This window comes from Torulaspora globosa, chromosome 2 (assembly GCF_014133895.1).
Source record: "Torulaspora globosa chromosome 2, complete sequence".
NCBI classification, from domain to species: domain Eukaryota; kingdom Fungi; phylum Ascomycota; class Saccharomycetes; order Saccharomycetales; family Saccharomycetaceae; genus Torulaspora; species Torulaspora globosa.
Window position 1 is genome coordinate 743726 of NC_050728.1, and position 25073 is coordinate 768798.

At 46.6% G+C, this 25073-nt stretch overlaps 18 protein-coding genes across 18 annotated transcripts; 8 read left to right on the forward strand and 10 right to left on the reverse strand.

Annotated features, from left to right (window-relative positions):
• Window positions 1–392: 392 nt before the first annotated feature.
• Window positions 393–2855, forward strand: HG536_0B04000 (uncharacterized protein; the record flags this gene model as incomplete). The annotated part of the gene is made up of 1 exon (XM_037282316.1): window positions 393–2855. The coding sequence occupies one exon, from the start codon at window positions 393–395 to the stop codon at window positions 2853–2855; it is 2463 nt and encodes an 820-aa protein (XP_037138211.1).
• Window positions 2856–3195: 340 nt separating this feature from the next.
• Window positions 3196–4062, forward strand: EMC2 (Emc2p; the record flags this gene model as incomplete). Its single annotated transcript, XM_037282317.1, has 1 exon — window positions 3196–4062. One exon carries the CDS (start codon window positions 3196–3198, stop codon window positions 4060–4062), a length of 867 nt encoding a protein of 288 aa, XP_037138212.1.
• Window positions 4063–4114: 52 nt separating this feature from the next.
• Window positions 4115–5194, reverse strand: TIP41 (Tip41p; the record flags this gene model as incomplete). The annotated part of the gene is made up of 1 exon (XM_037282318.1): window positions 4115–5194. The coding sequence occupies one exon, from the start codon at window positions 5192–5194 to the stop codon at window positions 4115–4117; it is 1080 nt and encodes a 359-aa protein (XP_037138213.1).
• A 146-nt stretch (window positions 5195–5340) lies between these two features.
• On the forward strand, window positions 5341–5958 carry ERV2 (flavin-linked sulfhydryl oxidase; the record flags this gene model as incomplete). Its single annotated transcript, XM_037282319.1, has 1 exon — window positions 5341–5958. The coding sequence occupies one exon, from the start codon at window positions 5341–5343 to the stop codon at window positions 5956–5958; it is 618 nt and encodes a 205-aa protein (XP_037138214.1).
• A 29-nt stretch (window positions 5959–5987) lies between these two features.
• Window positions 5988–6308, reverse strand: STE18 (Ste18p; the record flags this gene model as incomplete). Its single annotated transcript, XM_037282320.1, has 1 exon — window positions 5988–6308. The coding sequence occupies one exon, from the start codon at window positions 6306–6308 to the stop codon at window positions 5988–5990; it is 321 nt and encodes a 106-aa protein (XP_037138215.1).
• A 333-nt stretch (window positions 6309–6641) lies between these two features.
• On the forward strand, window positions 6642–6959 carry TMH11 (Tmh11p; the record flags this gene model as incomplete). The annotated part of the gene is made up of 1 exon (XM_037282321.1): window positions 6642–6959. The coding sequence occupies one exon, from the start codon at window positions 6642–6644 to the stop codon at window positions 6957–6959; it is 318 nt and encodes a 105-aa protein (XP_037138216.1).
• A 198-nt stretch (window positions 6960–7157) lies between these two features.
• SPO24 (Spo24p) lies at window positions 7158–7325 on the reverse strand (the record flags this gene model as incomplete). The annotated part of the gene is made up of 1 exon (XM_037282322.1): window positions 7158–7325. One exon carries the CDS (start codon window positions 7323–7325, stop codon window positions 7158–7160), a length of 168 nt encoding a protein of 55 aa, XP_037138217.1.
• Window positions 7326–7662: 337 nt separating this feature from the next.
• HG536_0B04070 (uncharacterized protein) lies at window positions 7663–8907 on the reverse strand (the record flags this gene model as incomplete). The annotated part of the gene is made up of 1 exon (XM_037282323.1): window positions 7663–8907. One exon carries the CDS (start codon window positions 8905–8907, stop codon window positions 7663–7665), a length of 1245 nt encoding a protein of 414 aa, XP_037138218.1.
• A 140-nt stretch (window positions 8908–9047) lies between these two features.
• On the forward strand, window positions 9048–9851 carry ACF4 (Acf4p; the record flags this gene model as incomplete). Its single annotated transcript, XM_037282324.1, has 1 exon — window positions 9048–9851. The coding sequence occupies one exon, from the start codon at window positions 9048–9050 to the stop codon at window positions 9849–9851; it is 804 nt and encodes a 267-aa protein (XP_037138219.1).
• A 29-nt stretch (window positions 9852–9880) lies between these two features.
• On the reverse strand, window positions 9881–11290 carry VMA13 (H(+)-transporting V1 sector ATPase subunit H; the record flags this gene model as incomplete). Its single annotated transcript, XM_037282325.1, has 1 exon — window positions 9881–11290. One exon carries the CDS (start codon window positions 11288–11290, stop codon window positions 9881–9883), a length of 1410 nt encoding a protein of 469 aa, XP_037138220.1.
• A 300-nt stretch (window positions 11291–11590) lies between these two features.
• Window positions 11591–12697, reverse strand: GLN1 (glutamate--ammonia ligase; the record flags this gene model as incomplete). Its single annotated transcript, XM_037282326.1, has 1 exon — window positions 11591–12697. The coding sequence occupies one exon, from the start codon at window positions 12695–12697 to the stop codon at window positions 11591–11593; it is 1107 nt and encodes a 368-aa protein (XP_037138221.1).
• Window positions 12698–13151: 454 nt separating this feature from the next.
• Window positions 13152–14570, reverse strand: ARP7 (Arp7p; the record flags this gene model as incomplete). The annotated part of the gene is made up of 1 exon (XM_037282327.1): window positions 13152–14570. One exon carries the CDS (start codon window positions 14568–14570, stop codon window positions 13152–13154), a length of 1419 nt encoding a protein of 472 aa, XP_037138222.1.
• Window positions 14571–14722: 152 nt separating this feature from the next.
• EAF6 (Eaf6p) lies at window positions 14723–15076 on the forward strand (the record flags this gene model as incomplete). The annotated part of the gene is made up of 1 exon (XM_037282328.1): window positions 14723–15076. One exon carries the CDS (start codon window positions 14723–14725, stop codon window positions 15074–15076), a length of 354 nt encoding a protein of 117 aa, XP_037138223.1.
• A 108-nt stretch (window positions 15077–15184) lies between these two features.
• AIM24 (Aim24p) lies at window positions 15185–16321 on the forward strand (the record flags this gene model as incomplete). The annotated part of the gene is made up of 1 exon (XM_037282329.1): window positions 15185–16321. The coding sequence occupies one exon, from the start codon at window positions 15185–15187 to the stop codon at window positions 16319–16321; it is 1137 nt and encodes a 378-aa protein (XP_037138224.1).
• A 193-nt stretch (window positions 16322–16514) lies between these two features.
• On the forward strand, window positions 16515–18122 carry HTS1 (histidine--tRNA ligase; the record flags this gene model as incomplete). Its single annotated transcript, XM_037282330.1, has 1 exon — window positions 16515–18122. One exon carries the CDS (start codon window positions 16515–16517, stop codon window positions 18120–18122), a length of 1608 nt encoding a protein of 535 aa, XP_037138225.1.
• Window positions 18123–18316: 194 nt separating this feature from the next.
• BNA2 (dioxygenase BNA2) lies at window positions 18317–19792 on the reverse strand (the record flags this gene model as incomplete). The annotated part of the gene is made up of 1 exon (XM_037282331.1): window positions 18317–19792. The coding sequence occupies one exon, from the start codon at window positions 19790–19792 to the stop codon at window positions 18317–18319; it is 1476 nt and encodes a 491-aa protein (XP_037138226.1).
• Window positions 19793–20138: 346 nt separating this feature from the next.
• Window positions 20139–20738, reverse strand: MIX23 (Mix23p; the record flags this gene model as incomplete). Its single annotated transcript, XM_037282332.1, has 1 exon — window positions 20139–20738. The coding sequence occupies one exon, from the start codon at window positions 20736–20738 to the stop codon at window positions 20139–20141; it is 600 nt and encodes a 199-aa protein (XP_037138227.1).
• Window positions 20739–21950: 1212 nt separating this feature from the next.
• Window positions 21951–25037, reverse strand: HG536_0B04170 (uncharacterized protein; the record flags this gene model as incomplete). The annotated part of the gene is made up of 1 exon (XM_037282333.1): window positions 21951–25037. The coding sequence occupies one exon, from the start codon at window positions 25035–25037 to the stop codon at window positions 21951–21953; it is 3087 nt and encodes a 1028-aa protein (XP_037138228.1).
• Window positions 25038–25073: the final 36 nt, after the last annotated feature.

Sequence of the window (25073 nt, forward strand, 5' to 3'; positions counted from 1 at the left end):
TATTGACGTGATTTTGTTTGAGTACTCATTTTTGAGAAATATATTTACCTGATTGCCTACCCGTTTGCAATTTATACGTTTTTCAAGAGGCTGCAACAACATCAATCAATTCATGTTTAGCCGCTTAACACACTTTTATAAAACATTTAACACTTTTATAAGAAAACAATTCAGACTCACTGTATTCAAAGGATGATAGGTAATTCGATCCATAGAGTACTGTCTAGTATAGTTTCAGATCAATCCCGAGTCTCAGGGCACCTCATAGGGTCAGAAACCCTAAATCAACGCGTGAAGTATAAATTTTGGCGAAAACGCGTCAACATCAGAAAACTTCACAACTTTGGTCGTTACTTACAAGAGATCATCATATAAATCATCAGTGTGAAAATATGTCAGGTGCTAGCACTCATGCAACCCCGATTGTTATCCAGCAAGATATGCCGTTTACAAATACTTCAAGCCTAAGCGCTCCTATTCCTTCGCGTTCATGCCCGGCAACACCAGCTGAAATGGTCAGATCTACCCCGAACACAACGTTGAAGGTCAAGAAAAGTCCAAAGAAAAGCCCCTCACGTTGGATGGAGCGATCATCTTTCAAGATACATTTTACCCTCCTGAATTTGAACAACAAAAAGAGAGCCAAATGTATTTACTGTGGGAAGATGTTTAAAGAGGGAGAATCGACCGGAAACTTGTCAAAGCATATTACTGCTGTCCATCCCAGTGCTATAAAGAGCAAGAAACCGAAAGTAAGCAAAGAGCAAACTCTGGATATGCTTCCCAGGAGATCGAAGTCGCTCAGACTGAGCGACTCTCTGGTGCAGGAATGCCAGAAAAACCCTGAGATTCTAGAAACGCTACTTTTGATATCGGAGGGCTTTTTACCCTTCAACTTTGTAAGGCTTCTAAGTTGGGGGATGATAAACCGAAGGCACGCAGCCAATGCCTTCATCCAATCAAGAACAACGCTATCGACCAAAATTAACCTTTTTAAAAGATACCTGAATGAGACGCTGCATTACAACTTAAAAGACACCACCATGGTTAATATTCAGTTGGATATATGGACCTCTCCTAGCAATATTTCATTTCTCGCGGTAATGGTTTCTTTTGCTCCGAATATCCTCAATATGGAATCACTGGAACTGGCCAATGATGCGAAAATTCTACTGAACAACCGAGGGGAATCCCGCAACTGTCATTTACTAGAGTTTGTTAGTCTGGGGCATAAGCGACACACTGGTTTAAACATATACAAGGTTTTCAAGGAGATTTTACATAGACATGACCTTGTTGACAAGCTTGGAACTATAACCATGGACAACGCTACAAATAATGAGTCTTTTCACAAGAGTCTTGTCTATGACTACTTGAACACAATAAAGCCTTCTGGACATCAAATGTTGGGCAAAGTTCGCTTTATCCGTTGCGCTAACCATGTGTTAAATTTGATCTTCGGGAGAATCATAAAGAGTTTGTGTGAAGACCTCTTATTTGCCGACGCCTTCAGTAAAGTGACCAAGCTGGCGAAAATCATGAGGCGCTCAACTGCGGTCAATGCAAGTTTGAAAGAACATGGTATACCACTTATACCATATGAATCACAAACCAGATGGATTTATACCTGGAGACAAGTTACTGTTTTTTTACAAAATTATGCAGCCTATTCGAAATGGTTCGAAGCACTCGACACAGAATCCCATACTCACATCATCAATCGAGTCCAGAGTATCATAGCATTTGAGGAAAAGACAATTCAAATGCTGACATACTTCGTTGAGTGCTGTGATATATTCGGTGAACTGAATTTCACATTTCAGAATGATGAGATTAACAATCTCCCTCAAGGCGTTCCTCTTTACTACCTACTAGGTCACTACTACAAACTGTGCTTGAGTGCGTTTGCCGGAAACCATATTCCTAAAACTCCAGGTATGGATTTCTCTTATTTCAATGGCCCAGAGTATCTATCTTTGGATGATAAAAGAATTGTTCTTCAAGCAATCAAAGATTCCTACGGCTGCTACCAAGACTACTTATCTCATATCCAGGTGAATCCTTTGTTCTACGTTGCAGTGATCCTAGATCCAACGGCAAAACAAGACAAGCTTTATGAAATAATGGAAGACGAGGAGTTCACGGTTAGAATAAGCGAAGTTAACTCATTCATGCGCAACTACCTGAAAGTACAGAGGTTTAGCTGTGTTACGGAACAGGAGCGGAAAAAGATTCCTAAAGCTCCTAGCCATAAAAACCTGCTGTCGTTTAATATACGTGTCGCACCTGATCCGTCGAGGCATACCGGATCGGCTGCCATGGAAGCTGAGTGCAATGATGGAAGTCTTGAAGAATGGGTAAAATATCAGAGAGAGCCTGTAATCGCAGGAAACTCTAGACAGGAAGCGATAAAATGGTGGTATGACTACCGCCATACTTATCCGATGCTTTTTAAATTGGCAATGTCTTTGTTCTACACCAAGTTTACCTCCTGTGATGTGGAAAGGTGTTTCTCGCTCGCTGGCAGGGTTGTTAGGAAAGATCGAGCACGTTTAAGTCACAATAACATAGGAACGTTGATGATTTTAAGGGATCGATTTTCAAATTTTGGTTTTTATAATGGCGGCCTAGTATCCGATGCTATCTTGGATGATGATGATTTCGATATTAACCTTGACGATACTACTTACGTTGACTCTCTTCCGGACGTTCCAGACCACGAGCGAGAAGACAGCGACGATGCCATTTTTGAAGAATGGCCACAAGAATCCTGGTCTCCAGAAACTCCCACTGCTCCCCGGACACCCGAGGATTCTCTTCGACAGGCTACAGATAGTCCTACACCTGTGGGCTGACAGACACACCTTAAGTGTGAATCCTAGATGCTTCGCTAAATTTCGTGTAAAGTAATACATCCTAAATCGTGACCCACGAATAATACTCAGAAACTACCCAATTTGTGAATAGTGATAAACTCATAATTACTCACACTCTCTACGATGAGTGGGTTTCGCGCATACCCATTACTCGAAATGGCGCTACCGAGTTGGAGCAGAGCTATTACCCGGTTACTCATTGAACAAGCCTGCTGATCAGCATAAAGGCTCCTAAGCTAATAGACTTGAAGACCAAGGTGGTCAGTAAAACAACAGCTAATCGAGGTTATTTACAGGCTCTCTGGTTCCATAGAGCGCTATGTCTGCCAGAACGCAAAGATTGCTGACGATTGCATCGACTAAGCTGTATACCGAACTGGATGCTGGCGAGTTGCACGATTTACATGATGAATTGGTCGCTTACACGAGCTCTCTTGGTTCGGGAGTATCAGAGTCTGCACAGCTCACACTGCTAGAAATGCTGTTTTATGTGAAAGTTTATCTGAGCAAAGACGTGGATGCACAGGTGATTTACAACACACTTAGGGACAGGTTTGGGGAACATTCTCCTAGCTTATATGTGATGAAAGCCACTTTGCTACAGATCAATGAAGGTGACCAAGTGGCTATTGATTACATCGAGAAATTGATTAAAGAATCCTTAGAATACGATACAGATGCGGTAAGTTACCTGCTTCTGCAGAAGAAACTGCTGTCGATAAAGGCTAGCTCCCATGACAAGGAGTGGCTGCTCAAGCAGGTGCTTTCGTTGATCGAAAAATTTCCCTTGGACCCTGAGCTCTACTGGTTTGCCGCAAAGATCTATACGGAGTTGGGCCAGTTTGACCGTGCGGCGTACTGCTATGAGGAAGTGCTTTGCATAATGCCCTTCAACTATGTGGCCTTTGGGCAACTAGCAGAGTCCCTGTACTATAAAGCTTTGAAGAACGAGAAGCTGTCGACGAGACGCCGTGATGGTCTACAAAAAGCACTGGAAAATGCTTTGAGGAGCGTCGAATTAAGTGAGAATTATCTGAAGGGGTGGTCTTTCGTAGCTATGATATCTAAAAAATTGGATGGCCGGGATAAAATATTCAAGCTGGCACGCTCCAAGATCCAGCAGATTGCCGACAGCTCGAACGCCAAAAACAAAGCTACTGCCAATCTGCTTCTGAAAAATCTATGAGTCCATAATGTCACGTATAATGAAATGTCCAGATGTTTGACCTTTTGTGCGATCAATCGAAAATTAGCGTCTCGAATTCCCTTCTAATTTGAGGAAGATTTTGTGCTACCCAGTTGGCGTCTCTGAGAGCTGCCTTTGGGTCATGAGAATGCGATAACCGATGTCTTGCCAGCAGACTCTTGTAATCTCCTTCCATTTCCTTAAACTCTCTCATCACTTTATTTTCATCGAACTCGACACAAACCCTAGTATCCATAACCCTCGCTAATACGTTATCCACTCTGAGGAAAAAACGGCTCAGTAAGAGCAGTCTTTCGTTCATCACACGGATCTTTACATTGAGAATCGAAATACCGTTATCAGCAAGCTCATCTTCGAAGAGGATCATGTCGTCGTAAAACAGAATGTGATCTGGCCTCGCAAGCTTATCCAGAGGCAGGCTTTGCGTATCGTCTCTCTTCAATCGGTACTTTTCGTTCTGACATCGTTCAGTACCCTTGTATCTTGTCGTGTAAGTCCAATCGTAATGGTGAGCAATTTGCAAAGAGGAATCATCCATTTCAAACTCACTTGGCGATGACGACTTCTGCGATTGCTTTTTCTGCTTGGAGTCCATCCATTTCTTGGAGTACGACACCCTTATACCGCTGTCGGCTAAATTAACAAGTTTCAAAGCATCCAATGCATTAAACTGCAGCGTCCACCCGTATCTCGTGTTCTCAATTCGAACAAAGCTGTTGCCAAAGATCATCTCCGGTAATGTAAGACCCCGCAATTCGTGTTTTTCCCAGTGCTCCAACTCTTGCGAGTTCAATATGGGTCTTTTCTTCGTAGATATCGTCCAGTCATTGATAGTCATCGATGGGAAATCCTCCAAGGGCAAGCTGGCAGACGGAGATGGTACGATCATCGTACCACAATGCGAGCAGGGGGGGTTATTGGGGTTATTGCACACATGTCTGGCTGGAGTTTTCAAAGGGCTTGCCGGTGTTTTGAAATCTCTCTGCGACGTTTTGTCCGCTGCGGCACTGGTTGGTATACGGGCTCGAACAGTTCTCATATGTATTTCTCTAGCTGCATTGACCTCGATGGTATTTATTCCACCTCCTCTGACGACTTTCCTCCCCGACATCCTCTCGAATCCTGGGCAATGGCGGTCTTTGTCTGTCTAGTCTGTTCAAGGATGCCCCTTTGAGATCAAAAGATCTACTTTAAAGCGAGCCTTAGTGAGAATCTTCAAGAAAGCACAACGAAAGGTCACAACTGGAAGAGATCAAGATGAAGCGTTTTAACTATAAAAGTGGTCATATTGTGAGGGTACTGGCTGCTTTCGCCATCGTAGGGCTGTGGTGGTTTTTCTCCTCCAACGAGCTGTCATACAGTAAGTCATCTGTTGATCTGCCACAAACTATCGAGACCAAGGGAGCCAGCAAGGCTGGTACCGAGGACAAGAGAATATCGGCCGTGAATGATTTAGGGACCATTATGCCATCGATGCCCGAAAAAGAGGCCAAGGAAGTCCTCGGACGAGCCTCGTGGCGCTATTTCCACACTTTGCTGGCCAGGTTCCCTGACGAACCGACCGAAGAGCAAAGTGCCAAGCTCAAGCAGTTTATCGAGTTGTACGCGGAGCTGTACCCATGCGGCGAGTGTTCGTACCACTTTGTTCAGACCCTGAAGAAGTATCCTCCGCAGGTCTCGAGCAGAACCGCAGCGGCGCTCTGGGGTTGTTCGATTCACAACATGGTCAACGAGTACCTAAAAAAGGACAAATACGACTGCAGTACGATCCTGGAAGACTACGACTGCGGCTGCGGCGATGACGACGGCAAGATCAAAGACGATTTGAAAATGGATAAAATATCGTTGTTGAAGGAGAATAAACAAGGTGGCTAAAGCTACTCTACACAGCGAAACCGCGCTTTTCACATGATATTGCAACAGGAGCCGGTCCCAGAACTGTCTTGCCGCGAACGGCGCCTTCTATCGTTGCCATTCGCAAATGGGTTGGCTCCCGGTGAAGGGTACCCCCAGATCTCGGGCAGAGTATAGTCCGTGTGCGTAGACACGTAATCTATGAAGTTCAAACACGCATTGGAAGCCGTGATCCTTTCGCGACCCAGCTCATCACGCAGCCTATTGTTCAGCTCGTTCACCCTCTTGAGCTTCAAGCACTGGATCCTGTATGACAGCATCTCCTGCGACATTGAACCACGCCATCGCGACAGTCCGCCGGGCACGATCATACGACGGTCCGAACCGCTCTCTATTTTATACCAGTGGCTTAGGAGCAAGAAACCCCAGGGCCCTCTTGGGGCTTACTCGTCAAGATTTGCTAACGCGCGTCGAAAGACAGCCTAGAGCCCAAACGACTACCAAGAATGTCGCTCGCTGCTGGACTGCCAACGCTCGCCACTCTCCAAACCCTTCCACCTCTTGAAGCTCTTAACCCTTATATAGCACAAGATCTCTAGCTTACTAACACACCCTCGTGCACGATGACATCACCGCCCCATATAAGAGACCAAAGGGCAGCACCTTAAAGAGCCGGACGCAGCAGACAAGACCGACAAGAAGAGATGGAACATCCAGCATATACTTTGAGCTTACTAGCCGCCACAGGCGGCATCATGGGCTACGCCCGCAAGAGATCCGTTCCCTCCCTCGTCGCAGGCCTCGTTTTCGGCGGCATCTACGGATACGCGGGCTACTTGCTCCACCACAACCGCGACAACGGTCTCGAGATAGCTCTGGGAGCCTCGCTGGTCATGATGGCCACCGGCGTTGCAAGAGGCATCCCCTCGCGCTTCCGCAAGCCGGTCCCACTCGCCCTGACCGTCCTCGGCTCCCTGGGCTCCTACTACTACTACAACAAGTACAGGGAGTTCTACCCCTGATCTGTTTATAGCGCCTGTATATATATAGTTATAACATTCGCACAGTTTGCCGTAAAAAAGAACATCTCTTAATAGTATACAAGTCGATATATTCTAGACTACCGGGTGTGGTGATGGTAGTATGCTAGATAGTCCCCGCAGAATGCAGCTCCGAATGCCCGATCCATGACCCGTCATGGAAAAGTGTCCCCCGCCCGCTCACAACAGACTGATCGATCCCTTCCTGCCGCTTGGCGCCGGGACGTTAGTTGCCACTGGGCTGACACTCAGCGTGGAGTTTTTTCTTGAGCTGGCTGGCGACACAGGCGAGATCTCTGGGATAATGAAAGGAGTTTGAACTTCTGAAGTCAAAGTTAGGAAAGCCATTGTAATAAATGTAGTCGATTTGTTTATTTGTTTGTTCGATGAACTCTTTACCAGAAACCAACGAGAGACCAAGACAAGATCTATGCTACGCTTATATAGCCTTGGTGCTGATCATAGCGATGCATAGATGGTCATCAGTTTGCTGACCCTTTGATGGTCGATTACTCATCGTTTGTAGCACACTCGTCTGAGCCCGGTCATTCCTTTCTAAACGGTTCATGACTGTTGCAGATGATGTCAGTATGCCCGTTAGTCATGAAGTCGTGACCGCGGAGATGCGGCGGGCGGAAAATGCCAAGGGCCGCGCTGTTTAATCAGCGAAGGGCTTGGAAATTCGCTAGAGCTGTGTCACGTGCGACGAATGCGGGAACGGATCTTTCTTGCTTAGTACGAGACAGCGGTTGGAGTGCGACAGGTAGCCTTTGATGGCGTTCTTGCAGATAAGGTTAGCCAATTGGCATTCGAGCTCATCGAGCAACGAATCGTTGATCGGGGTAGTCAGTCTCTTGGGTTTCTTGCGCGTGCCATGCAGGCTCGCTAGGTAGCCGATGGCAATCGTGGATAACGGTACGACGGTCACGTGGTTCAATACAGTCCAGCAGGTCTTGACCAGTTTGAGCAAGACGAGCTCTCTGAGCAGTGACATGGCCACGAAAAGGCCATTGCGCAGGAAGAACAGTTCGTGTTTCGCGAAGTGGGCGTCGTAGTCCTTGAGGTTGCCCGTGAGCAGGCTCTTGATGATCGGCTGGTATATGTGCTGGGCCGCGCGGCGGTGCCGCCGCGCGTTTGCCAATGCGGTATGGTGAAAATTTGGATATAGGCGTCTTGTTAGTAGTGCAAAGGGCACTAGTAGGAGTAGTATTCGGTCGATTTGGGCGTCGCAGCTTCCCGACGTGGAGCACTCTAGCAGCGCTTCTTGCAAGTATGTGAAGCCTTTCTGGAAGTCGGACTCGTAGCAGCCGTAGTACTCGCCCATGTAGTAGTTGTAGAGGACCTTGTGTTTCGCGTGGTGGGCGGCTAGACTCTGGGAGAGCGTCGGGATCTCGTTCACACGGCTTTGTAGCACTTTGACGAGGTTTTTGGCCATGTCTCGGTTCTCTAGCTTGCGGTAGAGTTGGAACTCGAGGTTCGCGAACAGGTAGCAGCCGATCTTGCGGTTGCGCGGCAGCTCTGGGTTTCTGTCGTTCAAACACAGATTGAAGCTGCGGTGGATGGTGCGGCCGCACCTCTCGAGGAGGTTTTCTCCGGAGGCGCTGGTTCTTGTCTTCTGTGCTATTTGGAAATACTGGTTCGCGACAACGTACAGAGGATACACGATCCAGTTGGTCTCTTGCTCGGCTATCCGATTCAAGAGCCTCAGTTGTTCGTCTGCCAGTTCGAATCTCTTGTCCCTGTTGTCATTGACCCAGCACTGGAACTTAAGCTCCATGGTGACGTTATACAGCTGGTCCAGTTTGCCGTCGTTTTGGAGCGTCAGTATGAAGTCTTGCGATTCATTGAAGTTGTCATTTCTCAGGAACTGCAGGAACTGGTCGTCGTAGCGCTTCTCAACGAAATATCTGTTCAGGTTGACTTTAACCATCGGCTTGTTGTCTTGTCTTACTAGCTAATGTTGTGTTGTGTGTTGATCTGTTCTCAATTCGCCATCGCTTTGTTGTTGAAATAAGAGCTTATCTTGGCGAATAATAGCTTCTAACTGAATAGTAAGCAGAAGTGTCTCGGATGTCTCGCAATGTCAGTAACCCAATTGAGTTACATAAGCTCACAATCGTCGATAAACGACAGGAGGAATCGCCGACACGGCTGTCTAACACTAGTTCACAAATCAAGCTTCCTTCATCGCCCAGAAGACAAGGGATTCAAATCGCCCTGCCGCTAGAATCAAGTCCCGCCAAGGAACACGATTCTCTGGATCTTACTCCAGTATCTTCGCCGCCGAGATCCAAGAGGAATAGTGTATCGTCGGTTCAGAGCGAGAGCCAAAGCCAAGACCTGTTGTACAGGTTGGCTGCTAAGGAGAGAGAAATTGTGGAGTTGGAACAAAAGCTACAATCAGCCAAGAAGGAGTTACTGCTCCTGGAGAACCACTATCGTTCGGTGGTTGCGGGACAGTCGAATTTGCGCAATACCTTGTCTTCCGGCAGCTATCGGAAGGATGATGTTATTCAAAACCTATCCAAAAAGTTTCAAAAGACACTAGACGAAGTGCACAACTCGCCCAACGTTCTCAAGAGTAAGAAAAGCATCAGTAATTTCTTCAATGGTGAAAGGAATGCGCCAAGATCAGCGGAGGAGGCGAAGGGAAGGGGAGGCTTTTTCCAGAACTTGATTGACAAGTTCAATGATTTCTCAGTAGCAGAAGCTGAGGAAGAAGAATTCGATAGAACACAGAATGTTCACAAGGATGACTTTTACTTGAAGGAGAAACTTGAGTACGACGATGATGAAGATATAGTCAATGAAGAAACAGGCGCGACCTTGTTAGATGTTCAAGACCCAAGATTAAGGGACATATATAAGAGGTAATGAGAGCTTATACAGGATTGGGATTAGCCTCACTTGAAAGTGTAACCAATAATCGATTGAGTAGCCTTCAATGCTTCGTATTTGACTCTGGAGTCGGAATGGTTGAGCAGCTCCATTATTACAAGCTTACCATTCATTTCGCTGAGGACATCAACGCTTTCAGGTAAGAGCTCGACCACGTGAGCGATGTCGCTCAACGCAACCTCCAAGATAATCCTGTGCTGTTTATCATTCAATCCAGACTCCTTGGTCTCGATCAACAGGTTAACCAATTGTTTGAAAAGCTTCCAATTGTCCAGCTTGAACTTATCAATGTTGTCCGACCAGAAGCCGTTGTCAACATGGGATGGTGACCAACACAGCAATTTGGAGTCAATTTCGGCCAAGTATTCGTCAAACGACGTCAATTCTTGATATTCTTTCTCTAAAATCTCTTTCAAAGTCGCCATATCCTGGCGAAGTTCTTCATCCGAGTACTTTCTTTCGCTGAGCCATTGTAAAGCGGGCAATGCGTTACCAAGCAGCAACAAATTCTTGATCGAACTTTTATGGTTCTTGACCTCTTTGGAAGTACATTGAAGGATGATTGATATGCAAATTCTGGATATCTTCTCCTTTATAGTAACTTTAACCAGCTCTAGAAAGTTGAGGAAATCCTGTAGATAATTTTGAGTCAAATCGTATGCGACTTTCCTGTCAAAGGTCAACAACCATATTAACAATAGTGAGTAGTATTGTAGTTGAATGATCAAATTGTTTGAGTTCGTGGCAACGACTTTCGTGGCCGAGTTTGGACCCAATGCCTGTCTGACTACCTTGAATAAAGTTGGGACGAAATTCTTTTGGGCTCTCCAAAGGACAGGGCGGTACGCCTCAATTGCGGCCAACTCCTGCAGTAACCTTATGCAAACATAACTTGTGTCTGTCATATCTAGGTTATTCAAAATGTTCAAGAAAGTGTCGCTTGCGAGCATTCTTTCCACTAAATCCCTATTCAGCAACTCTGGCTGGATTAGCAGATTGACCAAATTGAACGAGGAGATCATGACCGTTTGACGATCTCCAACCAGAGAGACGTTAAACAACTCCTCCACTTTCCCAGGATTCTCGATAAAATATCGAATGGTATCCCGGGAGAACCTTGGTGAAGAAAGCAACTCTGCCAACAGGTTCTGTACGGATTTCTTTGAATCGGCATTGTTTGACGTCGATAAAAGATGTATCAAAGGCGACATCGTATTCTCATTAATCCTCAAATTTATATCCATGGAGCTTGATTGATCATTGGCACATTTTATAAGGATACTCTCCAAAGTCTTTGCATTAGAAGCGTCCAATTCGCTTATCTCGGCAGACCTCGCCAAGGCGTCCCAAGCCACGGGACGAGAGCGGATGGCACTGCGAATATTGTTGAAGTGAGTACTATCCAACAGAATCATCTCGAACCACTGGAACAATTGAAAGCGGTAAACCCAGTCTGTTGTTATGAACTGCGGCCCCTTGTCATTATGATTATGGTTGCAAGATTCTAAACTGTTGATAGTTTAGTTCGTGCGGGTAACACCACAAGCAACAACTGAGCTACAACTTCGAATCTGTCTAGGTGTAATCCATGTGAGTATCGAAAATGACTATTGATTGTCTTATGAGTACCTATGTATGATAGGTGCATTTAAACACCTCGTGAACTTTTATTTATCTGACCGCGCCCTTGAGCTAGGTCCCCAGCTTGCGACGGTCTAGGAAAATTCTCTCTCATATTCCTTAGTCATGTCTGCACTATCTATAGCGCCACAGACAGTCTCGCACATTATACCGGTAACCAAGTAAGGATCAATGTTGGAGGCGGGTCTGCGGTCTTCGAAGTAACCGTAGCCCTCCTTGGCGACGGATCTGGGGATTCTTATCGAAGCGCCTCTGTTGGCGACACCAGAAGAGAATGCCGTCATCGAGGCGGTTTCGTGTCTGCCCGTCAGTCTCTGCTCGTTGTCGGCACCATATAGCTTGATGTGCTCGGCGTGTCTCTTGGACAAGCTCTCGATAGCAGCCTCGATGTACTTCATACCGCCCGGCGATCTCATCTTCTTTGTGGAGACATTGGTATGGCAACCAGCGCCGTTCCAGTCACCCTTCAAAGGCTTTGGATGCAGCGAGATCTTGACAGCAAACTCTTCGGCCACTCTGCTTAGCAAATATCTGGCAATCCACAATTGGTCACCCATGTCGATACCCGTGCAAGGACCCACCTGGAATTCCCATTGCGATGGCATCACCTCAGCGTTGATACCGGAGATTTCGATACCGGCGTACAGACAAGCCCTGTAGTGCGCTTCGATCACGTCTCTGGCATGCACTTTACCGGCACCTACACCACAGTAGTAAGGACCCTGTGGAGCTGGGAACCCGCCCTTTGGCCACCCGTACACGTTGTCGTATTCGTCAAACAGCGTGTACTCCTGTTCCAGACCAAACCAGATCTCCTCGTCCTTGTGTGCTGCGAAAAGCTTGGCTGCCTCGTGTCTGTGGTTGAATTTGTTTGGCGTACCGTCGTTGTTATAGCACTCGGCGAGAACAATGATGTTGTCGCCTCTTCTGAATGGGTCCGGATACATAGCCACCGGTTTCAAATACACGTCCGAATCGTGTCCGGGCGCCTGGTTGGTCGACGAACCATCAAAGTTCCACTCTGGCAATTGATCCACCGAAGTAACTGCCTTTTTCAAAGTCCTACCCTTCGAACGCAGGTTCCCAGTACCATCTACCCAAACGTACTCTGCAATAACCCTACCATTTTGGCTCAAATCCAGGTATTTTTGCAAAATCTGCGTCTTCTCAACACCACTCATCTCTGTCTTATTATGTTATATTACGAAACCTCGTTATAGCTGGCCTACTGCAGTAATCTAGGACAGATCTTCAACAAGGGAAAAAAAAGTAAGAGACCACTCTACCATATATATAGTACACATATAATGGAAAATTCTTCCATAGAGTCATCAAACAAGTAATTAGCATTCCAATAATAACAAGAAACATCAGAATATGATCATCATTGTGCACATTTCGTGACGATGGTTTCTTCGAAGAGAAAGATACTGCTAGATAGCGCACCGTTCGTCTGGCTTCTTGTGCTTATCATCACGATAAGCCCTGTGTTTACTATTTTCGTTACTTTTTCTGCTACACAAGTTTCTTTTTCTGCAGCGCGGGCTTTTTTTTGTCTGTTTATCTTTGTCCTCGAAAACTGATAAGCCGAGGGGCGACAGAGGAAAAAGGGGCGAGTGTCCGGTACAGCGGGGATCAGATGGTCCCGGACGCTGGCGCGGGAGCCGTGCGCCAGTCACTGGGCACGTACCAGCGGCCGAGTTCCCAGTTGGGCAGGCTGGCCATCGCGCTCATTGAGATCCACGTCTGTACCTTTCGGTCGAATTGGATTTGGTTCGCGTATGTGGTCAGTTTGTACTGCGGGAATCGTATCGACAGTTCGTTTATGATGCGCTGCTCGGTGCCGCCGATCAGCGACGTGCATCCGGTGATGATCACGTTGGTCAGCAGCAGCGAGTAGACCTGTTCCGAGGTGAGGCCGCCCGCGGAGGCAGCTGCAGCCGCTGTCGTCGAGGATGACGACGCTGCTGCTGGTGTTCCTGAGCCGGGTGACTGGGCCGACGAGGAGCTCTTGGGGTTGCCGCTGGCGGCGGCATGGCTACGGTGGTATACCAACGAAGCGCCCGTACCTCCGCTCTGAGTGCCCATTGTGCTCACGCTGCCTCCGGCCTTCCTGATGGACTTGGACATCAGTTCGCTGAGACCGTCAGCGCTGGAGAAGGTGTCGGAGGCGAGGTTGGGCTGGAACAGATACTCTGCTATCTTGTAGCAGTCCCTCAGTTCCATCGTAATAGTCTTTTGGCCGTTGTATAGAAAGTTTCTCTTCTGCGTGAGCGGGTTTACCATGTACGGCTGGAACCCGTTCATCTGTTGCTGTTGCTGCTGCTGCAATTGTAGCTGTTCTTGGTAGTAGCGTTCGAGTTCGACGAGGTTCTTGTCGCTCACTTGCAGCATTGTGCTCTTGAACTGCTGGATCCAGGTGTTTGCGTTGTACCATGTCTCGCAGGTGGAAGCGGTCGCGGGAGTGTCGATCTGTGGAAGCTTGGAGATCTGGAAATCGAGAAAGTTACCGCCGAACTTGGATCTCATCACTCCGCTCTTGATCACGGTGCCGTCTACGATCGGCGTGACGGTGCAGCCCTTGGCGCCGATGTCGACGACAAGAGCAGAGCTTTTCCCCATCGAGAGGGCGACCGCCAGCGGCTCGATGACGATCTGCAGGACGGGGACGCCCAGTTGGACAAACGCCAGCTCAAAGTATCGCTCCATCACATGCATGTCGAACTCGGCGTGCGACGTGGGGACGCTGATGACCAGGGGCAGGTCGTGAGGAGACACTTTGAGTTGTTTTTCATATATGTATCGCCATTGCGCTTCCAGCGCGGTCCAGTTGTATGGCAGGCCGTGGGAGTCCATGATGGTGTAAACTTCGGTTCCCGGTGCGTTCTGTTGCGCTTCATCCAGCATTTCAAACGTCCCGAAGATCATCTCGTCGCCTCGTTGCAGATAGGTAGATGGGATTATGCATTGCGGCAATTCCATGTTGCTGAATCCGGCTATGGTGGAGTGCGAACCGTTGTGGATCACCACGCATTTCTTATCCTCTTTGGTCATCACTGGCGATGCTCTCTTCCGCTTTCTTGGCACTGTCTTGGTGGTCTGTTATGTTCTTCTAGTGCAAGGCACTTTTTTAGCAGAAAAGTCTAACAAATTTGAAGTCTGATGGCTATTCACGTCTACAGGCGAAGAGCCCGAGCAAAGGAGGGATGGATAATGAGCCGAAGGCGTACGAAAAGCTGAAGGAGGATCTGAAGAAGTCTCTGCAAGAGCAGAAGGATCTCGAAGACGAGTTCGACCGTCTGCAGCAGGAAATCTACGATAAGGAGACCGAGTACTTTGGAGGCAAGAGCAGTGGTAGCGTGTCGATGGGGTTCGGCAAGACAAGCTGCGGGGGTAATATCATAAGGGGTTTCGATGCATTCAACAAGTCGCACCACGGTCACGGCCACGGTCACGAATCGAGCAGCCATTTCACCAACGACGACCGGCTGTTTTCCCTCAGCAGCGCAGTGTTCGTTAAGCAGTTACGGCAGGAGGACTCACAAGATCATATAGAGTAGCATCTATCGCACACGTTTTGTAGTTATCCCGGTTAAGCAGTAGGCTATATCAGTTTTCAGAAGCGATGTGAAAAAGCTCCTAGTAGAATTCAACTCCTCAAGGGACAGATGAAAGAGCTGATAATGCGTCCAGCGACTAGATCCATCTCAATCCTCAGGCCTGTCACTTCCACGGTAATACCCACACAGGCCGAATTGACCACTGCAACGGGTACCAATGCCGAATCGTTGTTCTTCGAAACGCCCGCGACCCCGCAATTCAGGGTTCTGGGCCAGCCACCAACGCTAGCTTCGCTTGTGATCCCGCCGTCGATTCCTCTATATGTTAGAAAGGGCTGTCTGACGTCTCTACACGGTTCGGCGTCCATCTCGATGGCGTACGAGTGGATCGGCTTCTGGTCTAGTTTGCTCAGATACGGGACTTTGAAGCCCGCAATGTACCACAGGCTGGTGTCAAGCGCCCAGTTCGATGCGTTGGTGGCACCCAACTTTCTCTCCAACCGTTTGGGGCCCCGGCTAGGCCTATCCTCTTCTCCATTCAGGACTCTGTGCCTTCTGAACCTCGACGGATTGTCGGACTGGAACGTATGGGGTAAGGACTCCATTGTTGCGTTCGAGGACAACACCAGCCTGGAGTTGAGGCCACCTGCATTTGGGTTCTCCAAGTCGCCGTTCTCGTCCCAGTACACCACTTTGAAAGGTCGCGGTAACGTCCTCCTAAGCGGATCCGGTTCAGTCTACACGATACAACTAAAGGATGCAAGCGATGAGATCATCTTAAGATCAGAGCATCTGCTGGCGATAAGCGGATCCAGCCTGCTGGACATCGATGAGGCTGTCACAGAAACCGCCTTGGGACAGCCGGCGAAGCAAGGCGGCAAGGCCGCGGAGGAGCAGAGAGAGTTCGATATAAAGATGTTCTTCCAAATAAGCAGTGAGATTGTCTCAGCTGTGTGGAACCGCACGAAGCAGATTTATTCCTATGTGATGAATGGGCCCACCAAATTCTTGAAAATAAAGGGACCAAGAAATTTGCTAGTACAAAGCTCCTACAACGTCTACCTTCCAGCCTCGAGCAAAAGTGCCGGTCCTGCCATTGGTGAACCGATGGCCTTGACTTACAAGCCAAGCAAAAACTATCTAAGCTACGTCTCCGTTTCGAAAGATGGAGAAGTGGAGTTCCAGAGTACAGCTGACTTCCAGGATACCGTTACGAGAATCCAGAATCTGGCCAAGAGGAAATAAATCTGTCCCGATAGTTCAATCCCTACGGTTTGATGATCTTCCTGTATAAAGACATCTTAAATTTATATTCATTTGGTCGAACAATATGACGTACAACATGATGTGCAATTTTTTTGTCCATGGTCAATTCGATGACGATGCTCGATGAGCAAGACGATGGGTTCGCAATTGGTTACTTGATGTCTTCTCTTTGATGCTACTTCGAGCATCAACAAGGTCGATCAGTTCCCTTCGCAAATTGTCGACGAAAATGTCTCAAACATCTGATGCTGCCGCGGCAGCTGCGAGTTCCAAGAAGGCCAAGGCATCAAAGCTACAGGTGTCTTTGAAGACACCCAAGGGTACTAAAGATTGGGCTGATACCGATATGGTTATCAGAGAAGCCATCTTCTCGACGTTATCCAAACTTTTCAAGCGTCACGGTGGTGTGACAATCGATACTCCTGTTTTCGAGTTGAGAGAGATCTTGGCAGGCAAATACGGTGAGGACTCAAAGTTGATCTACGATTTGCAAGACCAGGGTGGTGAACTATGCTCCTTGCGCTACGACCTGACTGTTCCTTTTGCGAGATACGTCGCCATGAACAACATCCAAAACATCAAGAGATTCCATATTGCAAAGGTTTACAGAAGAGATCAACCCGCCATGACCAAGGGGAGAATGAGAGAATTTTATCAATGTGACTTCGACATAGCTGGCAATTATGAAGCCATGGTTCCCGATGCCGAATGTCTTTCTGTCGCCGTGGAAGGTTTGACAAGTCTGGGAATCAAAGATTTCAAGATTAAACTGAATCACAGAAAGATTCTGGACGGCATTTTCAAGATTTCCGGTGTGAAAGACGAAGACGTCAGAAAAATCTCGTCTGCCGTGGATAAGTTGGACAAAGCCCCATGGGAGGTCGTCAAGCAGGAAATTACCGTGGAGAAGGGTCAGAGCGAGGAAACCGCAAAGAAGATTGGTGAATACGTAAAGTTGAACGGCTCTTTGAGAGATATTCATTCAAAGCTGTCAGAAGATCCAGAGATCTCCGCCAATGAACTGGCCAAAGCAGGTCTCGATGATATTGCCCTCCTGATCAACTATGTGGAGGCATTGGGTATCGACTCTTTCATATCTTTTGATCTCTCTTTAGCCAGAGGTTTGGACTACTATACCGGTTTGATCTATGAGGTGGTCACGGAGGCTTCCGCTCCACCAAAAAATGCCAGCGACTTGAAGAAGAAGGCTAAAGCAGACGAGGATGCGTCCGCATATGTTGGAGTGGGGTCCATTGCCGCTGGGGGTCGTTACGACAAATTGGTTAGCATGTTTGTCGAGGCCTCTGGTAAGAAACCCGTAGAGATTCCATGTGTTGGTATATCATTTGGTGTTGAGAGAATCTTTTCTTTGATTAAGCAGAGAACCATTTCCGCTTCTTTGAAGCCAACTGCTACTCAAGTATTTGTAATGGCCTTTGGTGGCGGTAAAGACTGGACAGGGTACTTGCCAGAGAGGATGAGGATTGCTAAACAGTTGTGGGAGGCAGGTATCGAAACCGAGTACGTCTACAAATCAAAGGCTAACCCAAGAAAACAGTTTGATGCGGCAGACAAGTCCGGAGCTTCTTTAGCTGTTATTCTGGGAAAAGAAGAATACGCCGACGGCAAGTTGCGCGTCAAAAGGCTAGGTCCGGAGTTCGCTGATGATGACGGTGAGGTTGTCAAAGCTGAAGAAATTGTCAAGGTTGTCAAAGAAAAATTATCTCAAGTGCACCAAGATGGCATCGATCAGGTAACGCGACTCATCAAGGGCTTGTAGTAAAGCAAAATGACTTTATCAGTTTTTTATGCGACGCCAAGCGGTGACACTTATATATCATGATAAACAATAAACGTAATAAAAGCACATTAATGCATGTATTTCGCGAATTCAAAACTTCGAACTCGCTAAGTCGTTAAATGACATCAGGCCTAACTACAAAAAATTATACGAGCAAATGAGGAAAAGACTAACTACCAATGACCGGCTGGATAACTGCCTTCCTCATCACTTTCTTGATCTATATTCCAATTTCCGGCAAGGCCCAACTTCATTCTTTTAGCGTCACCACCAGAGTCAGCAGTTGACTCGTGAGATCTTTTTCTCACGCCGGCAGCAGTAGAGTTTTCATGAACATTCAACACTGCCGTACTCAATACCTTCTTGCCCCAATCCGAGGCCGCAGAGCTGCCCGTTTCATCTCTACACTGCTTCAAGAAAGGAATTAAGGCGGTTCCACCAGTTCCTCTTTGTTCTTTTTGTCCCTGGCTCTTGGACAGACCACTTCTTAAAACCTTCGACTGTGACGAAGCGTCCTTCTTGTGCGCTTGCAGTATGATGTACCGTGTTACAATCTGAATATGTTTATCACGGAACGACTTCAGCATTGCTATGCATGCATCATAAGCTAGAGTCAATTCCTTATCCTTCTTTGTTTCCACGTAGTCTTTGATATTGCTCACTTTGGCCAAGTGTCCCAGAAACTCGCGATGTTCCCTGGGCATATACTTTCTCATTTCATTGATGAAAGAGTTCTGATCACTATTTGCAGAGATGGTGCGAGCACCAGAGCCCTTCTTGCCCGTTGGGAAATGCTCAATGCCCAAGACTATATCCAAAGCTTGAAGCAAAGAGCTTTGCGCGTTTGAGCCACCAGCAAAAGACAAATAATCTCCCTCAGACCCATATTTCACACCCTTTGGCAGACCAACCTCTGCCATATTCTGCCAGCCAGCAAGATAAGGTCTTATCCTGAAGAAAAAAATATGGGGATCGCACATAGCCTCCATCTTCATGAGTACGCTACCTAAGTTGTCGATTGCCTCAGCAATGCATTTCAACTCACTGATAGCACCCTCTAGATCATCTGCCCTAACAGCCTGGATAGCCTTCAAACCAGACGTCACACAAGGAGCACCGATTTTCTCCGTCATTACACTCACAAGGTAAAACCACGTTTCGTCCATGCCACCGGTGAACGTGTTGATGCTGGTCAAATTCGACAGGTCCAGCAAGTCGTCAACCAACTCGCTGTTTGCCACGATAGGCTTGTAATTCCACAGCACGACCGAAGCATAAGTAGCCAAAGGAGGCAGACCCAAGATATCCGATACCGTAAGCAATGGTTTAGCTATACAATCGGGAAGCGTATCACACGGTTTATCGTAACCCCACACATAAGCATTGGCAATAAAACACAGCACAGAATAAGCCCTCCGAACCTGCCTGACGTCCCCGACCAAACTGTCTTTAACATCTAAAACTGGCAATCTATCAACAACCTCTCTCATTTTTTTTGAGAGAAGCAACGAAGGTATATTTTCAACTATCGTCTCCCAGTCTTTATAATATTCATCTGATAATTTACTCACCGGGAACTCACTTGGCAGAAAACCATTGTCGGACAGCCCATATTCTTCCAAAGTAGGTAAACGAATATTTTTGCTCATTTTTCCTTGTCGATATACACTATCTGATCGACTGATTAGAGCCTCCTTACTGTTCTTCGACAGAAGTGACAGCTTATTATATTAAATAGATGTTATTAATCGACATGGCGTGATGCCAACGACTTCTGACATTCTGCTTGAAAAGAAAAAAAAAATTTCGATATTGGTCACGTGACTTGCAAGTCACGTGATATAATTTAACACGTGATTTCACACATCACGTGATCAGACGGCTGTAGCTAGCGAACGCTACAATTACAGTCATTGGCTTTCATTGAGCAACGTTATTTACAGTTATCGTATGGTCCTGGATCACAGATCACTCCTGCTGGTGCTAGGATCACGCTCAGCGCGTTGCTCGATGGAATTTCCAGAATTCGTTAATGTAGTTCACATTTTGGTCACAGTTCTGCTGTAATGTGCGGTTACTGTTGGCCAACAGGATCGATTCGATTTTTATCTGATTTTCGATCCATGTGTTTAATCTCTTCAGTTCTTTGTAGCGGTTCTCCTGTTCGTGCTGTCGATCTTTGGCAGCGTATGGATCAATTCGCAGATCGACCTCGGCTTTTAAAGGCGTTGCAGAGTGCTGCCCGTACTTCTCGTCCAGCTCAGCCTTCATGTCCTCGAGTTGGTTTCTGCAAAACGTAATGATCCGGTTTCTTGCCTGCCAGTTAGGGTAGAGCTCATTCCTGAGAAAGCTGCCACATCTCTTATTCTTGAAGGGACTGTTCTCCTCGTGCCTCTGGTACGCACTCAGTCTCTGCTTTATGCTGTCGTCACTTCCATACCTCAGCAGTCTCAGGAAAGAGTCAGCCAGTGTGGGATCGACGCAGCGTTCTCGAGTCATAGTGAGGTGTCGGATGAGCGGTGTCTCCTCGGGAAAGCTTAGATTGGCATCTAGCAATGCTTCAGGTGCTGTAACTTCGATCGAATCGCTTGACATTTCACAGCTTGATGTCTTGTAGTTAGCGCTTTGTACCTGGTTTGTGCTAGTAAGAGTCGCTTAGAAGGGTACTTCGGATAGCCATAACATCACATCACTGCATGATATGAACAAAGAGACCCATTCCACAAAGCTCCGAGAGCTCGCATTGCTCATAGTTGCGGTGAGTTAGCCTAGTATGGAAGAATCTAAGCCGATATTATCATGCGACGAGTGTGGGATTGTCGAGCATCAAGTATCAACTTAAACCTTGCTCTGATTCCTCTGACGACTGTGCTGGTGTTCTCCATGGATTGCCTCTAGATTCAATGGTCGACATTTCTCGTTGGCTAGTGTGCCTCTTGCGTAGTTAAATCGGTATGACGCTAGGCAAGATAGATGGCATCTCCCTCCCGTCTAGAATCTCAGACTCGTAATCCTTCGAAATGCGACTGCCAATTGCTGTAGTAGTCAAATATGGGCGCTGTGTGATAGCATCGTGCAATTCGTTCGAGCTGAAGTCCAATGTGATGACGAGATTATGATCCCAAATCTAGGATGTGTTTTGCATTTGGAATTGCTAGCATTATAATTGGTTTACGGCTTCCCAGTGTGGATTACCGGTAAATAAGCAATTCAGGGCTTGCATCTTTCCAGTTAGCTACTGAAATAACATCGTGGACCTCAAGTCTTTCGACGCTCTCTTGGGCTTCGGCAGAGGATATCCTGTAAGCTCTAACAATTCATCTGTTACCTCTCCGTCAGCTCGGCTTGTTCCGTAAATATTGGTAGATCATTGAACTCTGTTACTTCCACAAGCTGGCAAAGGGAACTTATAATTCGACATCTGCCATTTAGCCGCCAATGTTGCTATCAGTATGAATAATCTCCTTGCCAAGACTCCGGCAGGACGAGAGACTCGAGAAAAATCCTTATTATTCTGAAGTTGAGATGAAGGACTTGATGGTCATTGACCTACTCGCGATATTCGGCAGAAAAGCATCTTCCTTCGCATGGCGTCAATGGCCAGTAGGTCAAGTGAACTTACGTCTATTTAATAAGTAATCAGTTCGAATGTCTGCAGGCAGGCCAACTTAGGCAACAACAATAATGTCAAAGATAGGACGTTGGACTCGAAAAATACGCTTACATAGAGCTTTCGAGAGGAAAATGGGTCGCCACTCGTCCAACAGTTTTAAGAGCTCATAATAAAGCGCGAGAAATAGTCAGCATTTAAAGACCAAACGCTCCTTTGGCCATATCTTTAGTGGTCTGTTCTACAACATCATTAACACTTTCACTCATGGCGGTCGCATAATCGTTAAAGGTATCCTCGATAGCGTCCATACGGTTTTCCACAGCACGGGATACGCTTTTGAAGACCCCATAGCGGCTTGATCGTGAGCCGCTTCTGGTGGGCCTTTTGTAATCTGTTTCGCTGTCTATGCTAGACTTCTCCTCAGGCTTTGTCGATAATGTACCCTTGGCAATTATGCTCTCCTCGAACTTGGATTGTGGCCTATATTCACCCCCCAGAAGCTTATCCAATTGGTCTATCGTACAATACATGGTGCCCCTGGCCCACTGAAGGGAATTGACTTGAGGTCTGTATGGAATCTTCAAGCCCGGGTTATAAAGCTGATCTGTAGCCGATTCAGATTTCAAATCATAGTGTTTGTTTAAACCAGTGGCTTGCTCGTTTACAATCGACAGAAGAGATGCTTGAGATTGGTTGGTTCTAACAATCAAATCTCCGTTTCTTAAAATAGAGGAACCGCTCAAAAACTGAGAGCGTGATGCTATCGGTACTCTCAAGGAGGAAATCTCTTTGAAATCTGGTACAGAAAGAATCGCAATATCCCCGCTGGCGAGTAAGTTCACTGAAACGGTTGCTACCTTCACTTCGCCTTCAGCTTCGACATATGGGATAAAAGACAAAGAACTGGCGGCTACTGGACTCTTGAATGTCTTACGACTCTCTAACGATTTGCCGACTTTCAGAGAGCGAACATCATTGGAGCTTGAAACAATAACTACTCCGTTGTGCACAACGCCATTTTTTAGGTCCTGCATCTGAGCAATGGTGGCCTGGCAGCTGTGACCTGTCGTTTTGGAGTATGAATCGATATTCAATATAGGGCTCTCCACATTGGTCTTCTTTGTTTCCATGTAATGAACACCAAATCGACCTCCAGCTTCAGGTAAAATTTTGAAAGTAATCAGCTCTCCCATGCTCGTCCCACAGAGTAGCAATATACTGGAATAGCCATCGTCTCCGTATTCTAAAATGACAAACTCCATAGAAGTAATCCAACTTCGGGACGCCTCACACATATCATTGATATTTCCCATGAAGATAGCTGCAGGTCCTCTTCTATCTATCACCACAAGAGTTCCTTCTTGATAAGCGATACCAACGAATCCTACATTGCTGTTTTTAACGGCAGTTATGGTGCCTTTTTGTGCATGCACCGCTGTAACTGGCATGAAGCCTTGTCTGACATTCTCCGGTGACCGATCGCGCACATCCACCAGAAGTTCCTTAGAGTCGTTGAGTGAAAATCTTCTGAAGTTCATCTGAAGCTCACGATCGCTGTTTTCTTGTCCAGGCTTGTAAAATTGGTTAACTTCAAACTTGAAGAGTACAACTTCACCCGCCTTGATAGAAACGGCTAATTCAAGTGTTTCTGTAGCAAACGAAATATGATCAACCTCCAAACCAGTCGACCGGTTCAAAACATGCGAAAGATTCATCTCAAAAACAGCACTACTGCTCAATTCGCCATGTGATGCATCCCATATTCTAACTGACCCATTGATATGACCAGTTGCCAGAGCCGAGCGAATATCATTAGCCCGAACGGTCTTTTTAACAGGTGAACCGCCTTTCAAAAGGAAGTCATCTGCTTTGGCGGCTGACATCATACCCAGCCATAAATTCTTCGGAACAGTAGCAGCTACAGATATCGTAGCCGTTGGTCTTACCCAGGCAATACTTTGAGGAAATAATGAAGCCTTGTATGTGAAGAAGCCGGAGGGATAGAGCAGAGTTTCGATTTCCCCATCGCCTAATAAGATTAAGATCACTCCAGGATCATGGCATCCTGAAAAGTAAGGAGACTTTCTTGGTAATGGATAGAAGTTCACTATGGGCGCTCCTGTAGTCAGTGGAAAGATCTTTTGCTCGCGGGTGTTGGCATAGTATTTACTCATATTTTCATATGAGGTGATTGAGTACATTGGCGTTCCTCCAAGATTAATCATCGCCATAGATTGACCAGCTTGCCGACTACCAGTTGAAACCAGCAATGATGTGTATTCGGGATTGCTCTGACATATCCAGGCGACTTTAGTTATTTGAGGAACATCTGATATTGAAGGTTTCTGTATTGCTGGTTGAGGGATGTGAACATCAGTCTCAAACAATGTTCTTGCTTGAATCAGTTTCCCGCTGTTGGCGTCCCAGAAAACCATGGAATTGTCGTCATGAACTGTCATGATGTGTAGAGAGTTTGGATGATAGAGTGACTGCTTCACTAATGGTCTCCTGGCCTTATTCACATCGATAGAGAATTCACCTCCCGGCGCACCGGGTGCCAGTTCATAGATAAAGTCTCTTTTAATCGTCCCTTCGACCAGTGAATATATCACAGTGACTAACTCATAAGAAATCAGAACTGTCCCAATATCTCTAGGATTCCATTGCAATGACACGACAGGCGAAACACGGCTGTTGGGGAAGAAACGTGTCTTCTGCAAATTCTCGATTTTGATGTTTGACATCTGGTTACGGTCAACATCATAGATCAATGTAATACCGCTCTGGAGCCCGATTAGAAGCCAGTCCAATGATGGATCGCTTTCAATACATGCTATTTTCCCTGGGCTGAAGACTGAAGTTAGTAGTTTCTTTGAGTATAAAGAGAATATCATAATGGCGTCTCTCGAATCAATAACAACAAGGTAGATACCCTTAACAAATGTCATATGCTTTATCAGTACTTTGTTATCCAAAGCAAAAACAACTTCAACTTGTTGCTGTCCATAAACGTGTATTTCACCAGCATCGGTTGCAACCGCTAGCAGGCTTTGAGTAAAGTCGAACGCAGCCGTCACTATTCTACCGCTCAATCCATAGCGACTAACCTCTCTAACAGAAAATAGCTTAGAGTATGAACTGCCATAGTTGATATCTTTAATTGAAAACTTCTTTGATGGCTTGGCGGCTGAAGCTTTGTTTGAATCTGAAGTACTTGTTGTGGTCTTTGAGCGATCCGATTTGAAAGGATTCGAAACGTTGAGACGCTTACTCTTGAACATTATGGAGACCTTCAGTCCTACCTGATCAATAGGCCA